General features: G+C 40.5%; 1 protein-coding gene and 1 non-coding gene across 3 annotated transcripts in view; both read left to right on the top strand.

Moving 5' to 3' along the window:
* The window catches only part of atg16l1 (ATG16 autophagy related 16-like 1 (S. cerevisiae)), a 41,327-nt gene that overhangs the window by 13,273 nt on the left and 14,886 nt on the right, over window positions 1-13,168 (top strand). The window contains exons 5-14 of one of the 2 annotated variants that reach the window (XM_061972433.1): window positions 4,138-4,211; window positions 4,285-4,354; window positions 4,454-4,635; window positions 4,710-4,775; window positions 4,851-4,937; window positions 5,050-5,109; window positions 6,652-6,754; window positions 6,863-6,968; window positions 7,392-7,462; window positions 7,527-7,598. In XM_061972433.1, coding sequence (XP_061828417.1) covers window positions 4,138-4,211; window positions 4,285-4,354; window positions 4,454-4,635; window positions 4,710-4,775; window positions 4,851-4,937; window positions 5,050-5,109; window positions 6,652-6,754; window positions 6,863-6,968; window positions 7,392-7,462; window positions 7,527-7,598 — 891 coding nt within the window. The remainder of the gene's footprint in view (window positions 1-4,137; window positions 4,212-4,284; window positions 4,355-4,453; window positions 4,636-4,709; window positions 4,776-4,850; window positions 4,938-5,049; window positions 5,110-6,651; window positions 6,755-6,862; window positions 6,969-7,391; window positions 7,463-7,526; window positions 7,599-13,168) is intronic. The other variant, XM_061972434.1, reaches the window with a different exon arrangement.
* LOC133614964 (small Cajal body-specific RNA 6) lies at window positions 7,017-7,286 on the top strand. Its single transcript, XR_009816665.1, has one exon.

Consider the following 13,168-nt stretch of genomic DNA (forward strand, 5'->3'; position numbering starts at 1 on the left):
CCCTTCATCCATGGCTCCAACATGTTTCCTTTTCAGCTGCTCCTGAAGCAATGTTGTACTTCCGTGCCATTTTGCAGGAAACGCTCTTCTTTGAAGTCTTTAAAGTGAAGTGTTCCCACACTTTTGACGACTTAGGTCGTACACTTTTCTCCATTGAAGCAATAACCTCAAGATGTTTTTCCGCTTAACTATCGGTACTGTTTTCCTGCGCCATTTTTCGAATGTTTCCAGCAAAGGAGACGGCGTCGTCACGTGAGCTGCACATGACACATCATCGGCTAGCTTACCCCCACCTCATGAGACGTAGCCTCAGCGCCGCCCTAGCGCTGTTTTGTACTGTTTTTGTACTTATTTTGATTATTGTTTCTCAGCTGTTTGTAAATGTTGCCGTTTATAAATAAAGGTTTATATAAAAAAAAAAAACTCTGCGCATAGCGTAGTTCTAACAAATCGATGACTAAATTAATCGCCAACTATTTTTATAATCGATTTAATCGATTAGTTGTTGCAACCCTAGTTGGCTTGCATCTTGGTGGCAAGTGTTTCCTGTTGTGAACGACGTGAAGTATTTTTTAAATTCATTAGAACATTTGTAAATATCCAGTCCGTATCATGTCTCACATTAGCAGACATCCATCCATCCATCCATCCATTTTCTACCGCTTATTCCCTTTTGGGGTCGCGGGGGGCGCTGGAGCCTATCTCAGCTACAATCGGGCGGAAGGCGGGGTACACCCTGGACAAGTCGCCACCTCATCGCAGGGCCAACACAGATAGACAGACAACATTCACACTCACATCCACACACTAGGGCCAATTTAGTGTTGCCAATCAACTTATCCCCAGGTGCATGTCTTTGGAGGTGGGAGGAAGCCGGAGTACCCGGAGGGAACCCACGCAGTCACGGGGAGGACATGCAAACTCCACACAGAAAGATCCCGAGCCCGGGATTGAACCCTAGACTACTCAGGACCTTCGTATTGTGAGGCAGATGCACTAACCCCTCTTCCACCGTGAAGCCCGTCATTTTTTTTTTAATTTAATATTTATAACCTAGGGACACATTTTGGACTGGGACGATAACACATTTTTCCCGTCGATATGTTGACCTAAAAATAATTGCCGACAAACGATATTATTGCCATTTTTATTATTATTATTATTTTTTTTACCAAATTAGCCACTGACGTAATAATACATAATAATAATGCATTTATATCCTTTCAAATGCAATAAACTTGTATTTCTCTTGTATTGTAACATTGTGATTGGAATGTAAACTTTTAAATCTCTAAGTCAAAAAAAAGAACAATAAATTATACTTTGTTAGCTAAATTTTGCACACACAACCAACAGCAATAAAATATGTTGAGGGAGTGGGGGCCTTCAAATATGTACAACCAAAACAATAAATACAATGGCTAAATAAAGTATTGACAACGTAGCACTTCAATATTGATCATGTATGTTAAAGTTAAAGTACCAATGATTGTCACACACACACTAGGTGTGGCGAAATTATTCTCTGCATTTGACCCATCACCCTTGATCACCCCCTGGGAGGTGAGGGGAGCAGTGGGCAGCAGCGGTGGCCGCGCCCGGGAATAATTTTTGGTGATTTAACCCCCAATTCCAACCCTTGATGCTGAGTGCCAAGCAGGGAGGTAATGGGTCCCATTTGTATAGTCTTTGGTATGACTCGGCCGGGATTTGAACTCACAACCTACCGATCTCAGGGCGGACACTCTAACCACTAGACCACTGAGTACTTAACTGACAATCAAGTTAAGACTTTGCAGAGTAACAATATAAACACTACAGTGTAAGCAGATGTATTAACAGGTCCTATGCAAAAAAAAAAACATGCAAGTCTGGCAGATTCCGAGTGAGGAATCACCAATAGAGATGTCCGATAATGGCTTTTTTGCCGATATTCCGATATTGTCCAACTCTTAATTACCGATACCGATATATACAGTCGTGGAATTAACACATTTTTATGCCTAATTTTGTTGTGATACTCCACTGGATGCTTTTACTTTTTGAAACTGATACCGATAATTTCCGATATTACATTTTAAAGCATTTATCGGCCGATAATATCGGCAGTCCGATATTATCGGACATCTCTAATCACCAACATGACAAATGTCTGTCAAACGTTTGCAGCATTTTTAGAAATGCAAGTTTTTCAACCGTATTCAATGGCATGTCTTTGGTGATGTAGTGATTTGAACCACACTTTCTGTGTGCACACTATTTTGTCGGTCCCGGGTTTCCAAGTGGGTGTGCAAGTTTGTTGTTCAAACGCATTCGTCAAACTGGCTCTTCAATGTTGCCAAAGGTTTAAACCGAAATATTGCCAGACTTGTGCATTGGCATTTGGTTATGTGATCAGTTGGTCCATGTCAGCTGCTACAGGTGTTGCTCATAACTTGTTGCACTGTGTAATGCTAGCTCGCAACACATAGTCAAAGACTCCTAATGAAGGACAAGAGGATTCACCTCCTCCTTTCCATTCCGCTATGGCACAAACGTGTGCGACTGCTGAAACCGATTAAGTGTGAATCCTCTTGAAGCTTGTAAACATGCAGACACATGGCGATTTATCAACGCTTACCTACCTAATTTTCATTTATCATTGAGTTAATTGAATGATCAAATATCGGCCCAGTTAAAAGTAGTGCTTTTATTTTGAAGAGCAGCAGTTATTGTTGTTCTCTTCATTCAGTGCTTCCCATACATTGAATTTGTAACCCCACAAATATATTTGATGCTACCTCTTCACCGGTTGCTCATGTGTAAAGGTCGACTTAGGTATCGCCTTTGTTTTTAAAGCAACTGTGTCAGCAGATAAAATACAATTATGATAGCAGTATTTATAAAATTTAAAAAAAAATAAAAAAATTGTAACTTAATAAGAAAAGTGCCCGTATTGCTGGAGCCCAATTTTCTTTAAAAAAAAATTAGAATAACAAATACTCTGTCAATATGTTTTGATATCTAACAGGGCATTTGAGTTCTTATGGGAGTTCTTGCTCAGCTGCGTTCACCACGGCACTCACGTTGAAATATGTATATGTGCTTTGCTATGGAGGGGTTTTTTCACACTCCAGACTGGGCCCCCTTAGGAGCCCAGTCTAGATTGTAATTTTTTTACTCATCTTCTTCCCCAGCGTTTTACCTTTTTCCCACCTTTTACGGGGCGCTATCATCAGCGTTCCTGTTCTGTAACCCTGTATACCAGTGGTCCCCAACCTTTTTGTAGCTGCGGACCGGTCAACGCTTGAAAATTTGTCCCGCGGACCGGGGGGGGGGGGGTGATTTAAAAAAAAAAAAATTCTAATTTTTTTTTTTATAAAGAAATAGTGAAGTGAAGTGTGAAGTGAATTACATTTATGTAGCGCTTTTTCTCAAGTGACTCAAAGCGCTTTACATTGTGAAACCCAATATCTAAGTTACATTTAAACCAGTGTGGGTGGCACTGGGAGCAGATGGGTAAAGTGTCTTGCCCAAGGACACAACGGCAGTGACTAGGATGGCGGAAGTGGTGATCGAACCTGCAACCCTCAAGTTGCTGGCACGGCCGCTCTACCAACCGAGCTATACCGTCCCAAATACAATCATGTGTGCTTATGGACTGTATCCCTGCAGACTGTATTGATATATAGTGTATATATTGTGTTTTTATGTTGATTTAATACAAAAAAAAAAAAAAAAAAAAAATATATATATATATATATATATATATATATATATATTTTTTTTTTTTTTCTTATGCGGCCCGGTACCAATCGGTCCGGTCCGCGGCCCCGGTGGTTGGGGACCACTGCTGTACACTGTTTGTCTAATCTTGAACGGGTTTGTGCTGAAAACAAAGTTTTGTTGTACTTACGCAATGACAATAAAGACCTACCTACCTATTTCATAGAAGATACAAGCTGTAAAAAAGTGAAGAGGCGTTCGCTTAATTGAATAAAATGAGTTGCTGTCGAGTCGGCCACAACCGCGCCACAAGGATCAGCAAGAAGGTAGCAAACCGAGCAAAATGAAATAAAACTACCTGTCACTTCACCCATCTCTCACACACACACACACAGGGTGTTTTTTTCTAACGCGTGTTGTCTTGTCCCGCAGCTGGCCCAGACGGTGATTGAGCTCAACAACCAGATCCAACAGAAAGACAAAGAGATCCAGAACAACGAGGCCAAGTCAGTAGCGCTTCCTCTCAGGTTCTGATTGCTGATATGTGCGGCTGACAGCCTTTCTCGTGTCACATTTCAGGATGCAGGAGTACCAGCAGCAGATCGCCAACCTGGAGGGAGACTGTCGAGATCTTAGGAACTGCTTGCAGGTAGGAAAACCGCACCTGGACAATCTCTATGCACCTCTCGCTTGATCTCCCCTCCTTCTGGTGAGAAGGAAGTTGACATGCCAAGTGTCTCGCATGCAGGATCTGGAACGAGCCAATCAGACTCTGAAGGACGAGTATGACGCACTGCAGATCACCTTCAGCGCCCTGGAGGAGAAGCTGAGGAAAACCACAGAAGACAACCAAGAGCTGGTCTCCCGCTGGATGGCTGAGAAGGCTCAAGAGGCAAACCGGCTTAACTCCGAAAACGAAAAGGACAGCAGGTATAGGAGACGTCCCCGCCGGGTAGAGAAACCAGCACAAGTGACACACTCTCGCTCTTCTTTCCTCCTCTCAGACGCAGACAAGCCAAACTGCAGAAGGAGCTGGCTGATGCCGCCAAAGAACCGCTACCGATCGACCTGTTGGTGAACTTTTTTGACTTTGGGACTTGTTCTGGCCTGACGCCACACACATTGTGACTAGTTGTTCTCCTCAGGGATGATGACATTGAAGTTCTTGCAGAAGATTCTGGGAAGGGAGGTGGCGAGCCGGCACACAACCGAGCGCTTGGCAGAACCCCCAGGTGAGACATTGAAGAAACTGAAGTGCCATTCCAACGTGCATAGTTTATTCTTTGCATTTGTTGCTATTAGTGCTGGTGTGTCATAATTGACCATAATATGGGATTGTTGCAGTAAGAAAATCTCCCAACCTCCCCCTGGTGGTCTGCTGGACTCCATCTCCAACATCTTCGGGTGCGCATCCAGAACACAAGTAGATGTTTGTGGTACTGCTCTGTTGGGGGTCTCTGTCCTCTTGCTGAAGTCCATGGCCAATACCTAGGACTTCAAACAGTGACAATCTAATTGGATTATCAACCTCGTAGTGGAATCGTCTGGGAGGGAGGTGATGACTACCTGCTAAGCCCCCAGCGTACAGGGGGTGTGTTGGGGGGATAGATGTCTTATTGAAATATTAGTGAAATATTCTTGAGTGCAGACTTGGGATGGATACCGTTCACATTTAAATTGATACAGTACCAATTCCTGGTACCTCGGAATGGATAATGGTAGTCAACGGTACCAATTTTTGTTACGTCGGTGTGTGTTAATAAATATTAAATTGTTTTTAATTATAAAATCACATTTTTTGGGCAACATTTAAAAATGAGCTAATTATAATTGCTATCCAGTTGTTAAATCTTGTTTTATCATTATCCTGTCATTTGAAATTATGACATTAAGTTGCAAGTCCAAGACGCTAGACGGCAGTAGTGTATAGTTCTGTGCTTTTTTTTTGTTGCACCCTAAAAAGTATTAATACTGTAATTTTTGTACTTATTGCACACAGCTGTTTGATTGCGACGTGTATCTTAGTTGTAGTTTTTATTAACAAATTTGGAGGTGTTGAAATTGCCATGTAAAATCACTAATGCTAATCAGTAGCATGTCATTAGCAAAGCCAATGTATATTAGCATCAAGCTAGCGCATTTTTTTACCCTTCAGGGCACAGCTGTAACCCCCTAGCACTAAAGCTGCAGAAAATGGTTCTTCTCTGCGTTCTCTAGGTCTACATTTTCACACTTGGCACTGTTTTGTTACACTTTATTATGTATTTCCTACTTATGTCTTATTTTTGCACCTTCATTTTAAGAAGGTATTAAAAAGTGTTTAATGTGTTTTTAGAATGTTTACATTATTGTGTTTTTCTTGGTTGATATTTCCTTTCCTTTTTGCTGTAATATCTGAGGGGATTACAACCAGACGAAGGTTACATTTAAAATTAAAAAATGTTTGCTTTGCGTATGTTTTTTTCCTGGGTTTTTTTGGGCAGTTTTTGGCCGTATTGAAAGAACCCACCATAGATTTGGCTGACCGTCGACTATGGGGAAAACTTTTCCAATTCAGATTCGACTATGACTTTGTGATGTGATATCATACGAGCCTGGTAGCTCTTAACCACAATAAGGTGGCGATCTCTCAAGGTGGGAAGCTAAAAAACAAAAGTTAAATAAATATAATAAAATGTCCTTCATCCACACTTCATCTTAACTAAATGGGCAATTCTTAAACTGAATTTAACATTCAGTAGGACATTACACAAAATAGTCAATATTTACAACACTGAAAGGTTTCTCATAGTCATTCACATCGACGTCCCACTGGGGTGAGTTTTTCCTTGCCCTTATGTGGGCTCTGTACCGAGGATGTCGTTGTGGCTTGTGCAGCCCTTTGAGACACTTGTGATTTAGGGCTATATAAATAAACATTGATTGATTGATTGTTGTCGTTGGCAGACGTCGAGGTGCAAACTCCTTGGGTACTTCTCCAGAAAACCCAGAAGCGCCATTGGGGGCCTGCGCGGAGGTCCGAGTCCCGTCCACCGCACTGCACGTGTTTGTAAGTTCCGCCCATTCAAGTCCAAGTGTCACCTGTTTTGCTTGGTTTCACTTTCATCGCCCAACACCCAGAGTTCTTCTTGAAATGTCTTTATGTGCGCGCATTCAGGAAGCTCACGACGGTGAGGTGAACGCCGTCAAGTTCAGCCCCGGCTCACGTCTCCTAGCAACAGGAGGGATGGATCGCAGGGTGAAGCTGTGGGAAGTGGTCTCGGGTGAGTTCGCTATCAGGACGTCTTTTTCTATCGGGGTGTGAGTGAAAAGGTCAATGATGAGAAGTAAAAGGTCTGATTACCCATAATCCTCTCCCCTGCCCGTGCTCCCAGCAGCCTTTGCTCTGTGCTGCCAGCACGTTACAAGTAATACCGTGCTGGTCTCTGAGCTGCTGACACACACACAGGAAGTGACACCATATTTGGAGTCTGAGTGCAGACCATCTTGGCTCCTAATGGTCATGTCCAACAAAGACCATCACGGTGGAGTGTCGGGCGCGGGGAGAGGGGGGGCTGATCTAAAGTTTTCAACCTGAGACCTTAGTTCAGTTGACATATTTGAACATTGCAGACCAGCGGAATCAAAGTCATTCAACCCTGAAATCACTTTGAGTTCCTTGTGTTCATCATGTCATGTATTTGTAGGTCGCTGTGAGCCCAAAGGAGCTTTGACCGGCAGCAACGCTGGAATCACCAGCATTGAATTTGACAGCGCAGTAAGTCTGTACACACCGACCCTGGTTTTTTTACTTTCATTTTCACTTTCGTTTGTGTGTGCAGGGCTCGTACCTGTTGGCCGCCTCAAACGACTTTGCCAGCCGCATCTGGACTTTGGAGGACTACAGATTGAGGGTCAGTGAGTAACATTTTTAAAAGACAAGCTGAAGCCATGTTTAAAGAAAGTATTAGGGCTGGGCAATATGGCTGAAGATGGTATCGCGATAGAAGTTTTATGTATCGGTCAATATTGGAGATGTAACTGTATCAAAATCTCACGGTACGATATTATCACGGTTGTAGATTCCTAATGTAGCCTTAACTTGACGCACCTCTGCTCCGCTTGCTGCGGCAACAACAAACAAAACTCCAGACGCTCCTCTTCATTTTGTATAGTTTACTTGTGAACTTAATCATTCAAAAACGTAAAACAATAACGATGTGGGAAGAAATGAATGGCAAAATAAAGAGAGTTTGTTCCAGTAAGAGTTAGAAAAAGTAAGAGTAAGGTCAAAAAACTGTGTGGCTCGATTTCCCCATTCCTGACTGCCATTACCCACAATACATTGTGTCCAAAACCATCTTATCACACAGATCCTTCCGCCATATACATACCTGCCAACTACTCCGGTTTTCCCGTAATTAGTACGGTTTTCATCAACCTATTCCGGGTTACGGTTGCAGTGATAAAAAATACGGTTTTTCATTAATTAAAAAAAAAATTTTTTTTTTAAGTTTTATTCACGAAATCGCGTAACAACAATCACAATCGACACTGCTTCCCGTAACTTCCTATCGAGCCATTCCGAATGCCATGCGCGAGGCTATTTATAGCACCGCTGCCAAGCACGAGGCACCTGTTGCCCATTGTTTCCAAACGAGCGAACGATCATGGAATCAGCCGGAGAAAAATCGCAAACGAGTCTTAAACCGAAAAGAAAACTGCAGTCATTCCGTGAAGAATATTCAAAAGCCTATCCGGGAATAATTATCCGTTCCAAAAAGGGTGAAAACTACGCGAATTGCACCTTGTGCAGACAAGATTTTTCGATCGGACACGGAATTAGCGATGTAAAAGACCACGTTGGGACAAAAAAAACAAGTCTAATGCCGTTGCTAAATTTGGATTTTAGCCACAAAAAGGTAATGACACCAATGTTATCTATTGGAATTGTTTAGTACTGTTATACTGTTAAAAGTATTTATACTATTTATGCTTTCAAGTCCAAGTTGAAGAAATCTTGTTAAATGTTGACAGCATAACTACCAAAATACAGAAGTATGTCCTTAATATTTTTGCAGTGCTATTTCTGTTGAAAAGCTAAAATGATTACATTAGAGATGTGATGTGCCACTTTTCAAGTGTCTGATGGCTTAAATTAATTTTCATTAATTTTTCATATTTTGAATTCTTTTGAAAGGCTTACAAAAAAACTACATTTGAATTGTAATTCCATGCTATTGACAGGACTATTAATTTTAATGAAGTTAGCTTACCATGTTTACAGTATGATAATTGTGATAGAAATGTGAATTTTAGGCACAGAATATTTTTTACAATTGAACAAGGCAGTAGCTTGGACAGAAAGTTAATAATGATGGAATTAATGGATTAATGGAATTGTTTAGTACTGTTTTACCATTTGTTTACTGTAAAAAGTGTTTATACTGTTTATACTTTCAATTAACAAATTGAAGTCTTGTGAAAGGTTGACAGGATAACTGGCATTAACTGTCAAAATAATTTCAAACTATTGAAGTTAGCTTACAGAATAAACATGTCAATCAACCCATATGATTTTTGCTGTAATATTTTTGTTTTGAAAAGTCACTGTGACTGATAGAAAAGTGATGGTTTTAGCAACATTTTAACCTGTCTGAATGCAATCAATCATTTTGCGTCGGGGGGCGAAGCTGAACCCCCCACCAGGACTTTGTCCTGGACCTACCGGGGCCTGCGGCCCCTGGACCCTGGCTACTAGGTTTTTCTGATTTCAAAAGTTGGCAGGTATGCATATATGCAATTAAACAGTTAAGTCATCAAATTATTTAGACAAATGTAATAATTACAAATAAAGTGTACCTTACGATTAAAGATGTCCGATAATATCATAGATTTATGGTACAATTTTACTTTCTATAATAAGTACTTGCTCATGGTTTGTTTGTCAATGTTATGTTTTGTTATGTTTGTCAATGTTATGTTTTGCCTCGATCATAGTTCACTGATGACATTTGTATGTAAGCGAAAACCTAACTGTAATGGGACCCAGTATAGCTCAATGGCCAACACTGTTGGCTCCTAATACAGGGGTAGTGAGTTCAAACCCCATATTATCGGCCGATAAATGCTTTAAAATGTAATATCGGAAATTATCGGTATCGTTTTTTTTATTATCGGTATAGTTTAAAAAAAATTAAAATTAAATCAACATAAAAAAACACAAGATACACTTACAATTAGTACACCAACCCAAAAAACCTCCCTCCCTCATTCACACAAAAGGTATGTTTCTTTCTGTTATTAATATTGTGGTTCCTACATTATATATCAATATATATCAATACAGTCTGCAAGGGATACAGTCCGTAAGCACACATGATTGTGCATGCTGCTGGTCCACTAATAGTACTAACCTTTAACAGTAAATTTTACTTATTTTCATTAATTACTAGTTTCTATGTAACTGTTTTTCTATTGTTTTACTTTCTTTTTTATTCAAGAAAATGTTTTTAATTTATTTATCTTATTTTATTTTATTAATTTTTTAAAAAAGGACCTTATCTTCACCATACCTGGTTGTCCAAATTAGGCATAATAATGTGTTAATTCCACGACTGTATATATAGCGGTATCGGTTGATATCTGTATCGGTAATTAAGAGTTGCGGAATATCAGATATCGGCAAAAAGCCATCATCGGACATCCCTACTTACAATTATTCTAAGCATGCAAATAAAGTAAATAGTCCCATTTTGGCTGAATAAATGTAAAGCACCTTCCATAAAATGTAAATGAACTTAAACAGCATTTAGGCTCCTACAACGGTATTAAAGGGGAACTGCACTTTTTTTGGAATGTTGCCTGTTCACAATCATTATGAGAGACAAGAAGACAAAATGCTTTTGTTTTTTTGCATTCTACCATGTAAAAATTGGCTCATTCTTGGTGGCTAGTAATGCGGCTAATGCGAGTAATCAATTCTAAGTCTAAATCACTTTAAAAATGCATTCGGGGACGGCGTGGCGCGGTTGGTAAAGTGGCCGTGCCAGCAACCTGAGGGTTTCTGGTTCGATCCCCACCTACTACCAACCTCGTCACGTCCGTTCGTTGTGTCCTTGAGCAAGACACTTAACCCTTGCTCCTGATGGGTGGTGGTTAGGGCCTTGCATGGCAGCTCCCGCCATCAGTGTGTGAATGTGTGTGTGTGAATGGGTGAATGTGGAAATAGTGTCAAAGCGCTTTGAGTGCCTTGAAGGTAGAAAAGCGCCATACAAGTACCGTATTTTCCGCACCATAAGGCGCCCTGGGTTATAAGCCGCGCCTTCAATGAACGGCATATTTCAAAACTTTGCCCACCTATAAGCCGCCCCGTGTTGTAAGCCGCATCTAACTGCGCTAAAGGAATGTCAAAAAAACAGTCAGATAGGTCAGTCAAACTTTAATAATATATTAAAAACCAGCGTGATGTGGGCGCGCATGGAGTCGTATATCAACATGGACGGAGCTGCGTGAAAAAAGCCACCCGGCCTCTTCGCGTAAACTTACCTTAACCACTCGCTCATCTTTTCTTCATCCATCCATCCCTTCGAGTTAGCTTTTATGATGACGCCGGCTGGAAAGGTCTCTTTTGGCAAGGTCTTCCTTTTGAATATCACCATGGGTGAAAGTTTCTGGCCATTAGCATGGCAAGCTAGAACCACAGTGAAGGATGACTTCTCATTCCCTGTGGTGCGAATATTCACCGTACGTGCTCCCGTTGTATCCACAGTGCGGTTCACAGGAATATCAAAAGTCAGTGGAACCTCGTCCATGTTGATAATGTTCTCTGGCCGGATCTTTTTTTCAGCTATCTTGTTTTTACAATATGCACGGAAAGTAGCCAGCTTTTCTTGAAAGTCTTTAGGCAGTTGCTGTGAAATAGTAGTCCGTGTGCGGATGGAGAGATTGCGTCTTTTCATGAACCGGAAACCTGTCGCTTAGTAGGAGCCATTTTGTGGTCTTTACAGATGTAAACACACAAAGGAAATGAAACGTAATATCCGCGCCCTTCTTCTTCTTCTTCTACGCGGGCGGGTGGTTGCTTACAGTAGAAGAAGAAGCGCTTCCTGTTCTATGGGGGCGGGTGCTTACCTTGGCGGTTGCTTGCGTAGAAGAAGAAGCACTTCCTCTTCTACGGGGAAAAAAGATGGCGGCTGTTTACCGTAGTTGCGAGACCGAAACTTTATGAAAATGAATCTTAATATTAATCCATATATAAAGCGCACCGGGTTATAAGCCGCACTGTCAGCTTTTGAGTAAATTTGTGGTTTTTAGGTGCGGCTAATAGTGCGGAAAATACGGTATAACCCATTTATCATTCAAAATCCGTCAACAATACTTCATTTACGTTCCGTAACCTGTATAATAATCAAACTATAGCAACATTATTGTAAGCGAGAACACTGAGAAACTTTCTAGCGTACTAACACATCGGTGTGCTACGGTATTTGCCGTAAAAGCTAACTACAGCAAGAGACAAGCTAGCTTCTACATCAACACGTTTGAGTTTGTAATGCACAACACTGCTATAGGACAGCAATCTGTAGTGAGTGAAAAACACGAACAATCATATTACAGTGTAAAGTATTATTATTTCATGTTTTGTTTGTACACAGCTAGCCAGACAGTGTATGTACTGTAGTTGTACTAATACACATGACGTGCTGCGTGTATCATGATTAATATTAAAAGTGATTCACTCGATGGACAGTTGTTCGTCGAGTCCAGCTCGCTGTGGACGTTACCTGTTGATTTTGGGTAAGCACGGCATTTATGTTGAAATAGCTTGTCTCCGAGTTCTATTTATAGCGTCAAAATGGCTTTCATCCCCCTCTCCTGGCTTCCATCTGCTCCAACATCTTACTCTTCCTTTGTGCTCGCTTCTATAAACAGCAGTATATTTAGCTTCAAAAGTATAAGGTTGTACATCCTCTTGTCCAAAAATAGTCTTCTTTGTTGTCTGTTATCAAGTCTGGCACGATTAGAAAACACACTCGTGTTTGATTCCGGAAATAGGAACACACATGTTGCCAGAAGTCAGACGTGCGTTGCTATGGAAACAGAAATCAATACGCAGAAAAAATCAGTCCCTGAAATAATCAAAATACGGTAGATATTGAACATATTACTTATTGTTATGAAGGTGTCTGTTACTACATTATATACTGTATATACTTGCAGTGTGTATATTGTACATATTATTATGAAGTTGTCTGTTACTACATTTTATATATATATACTTGCAGTTTGTATATTGTACATATTACATATTGTTATGAAGGTGTCTGTTACTACATTATATATATATATATATATATATATATATATATATATATATATATATATATATATATTTATTTATTTATTTATTTATTTATTTATTAGGGATGTCCCGATCCGATATTTGGATCGGATCGGCCGCCGATATTTGCCAAAAAATGCG

This window comes from Nerophis lumbriciformis, linkage group LG17 (assembly GCF_033978685.3).
Source record: "Nerophis lumbriciformis linkage group LG17, RoL_Nlum_v2.1, whole genome shotgun sequence".
NCBI lineage: Eukaryota > Metazoa > Chordata > Actinopteri > Syngnathiformes > Syngnathidae > Nerophis > Nerophis lumbriciformis.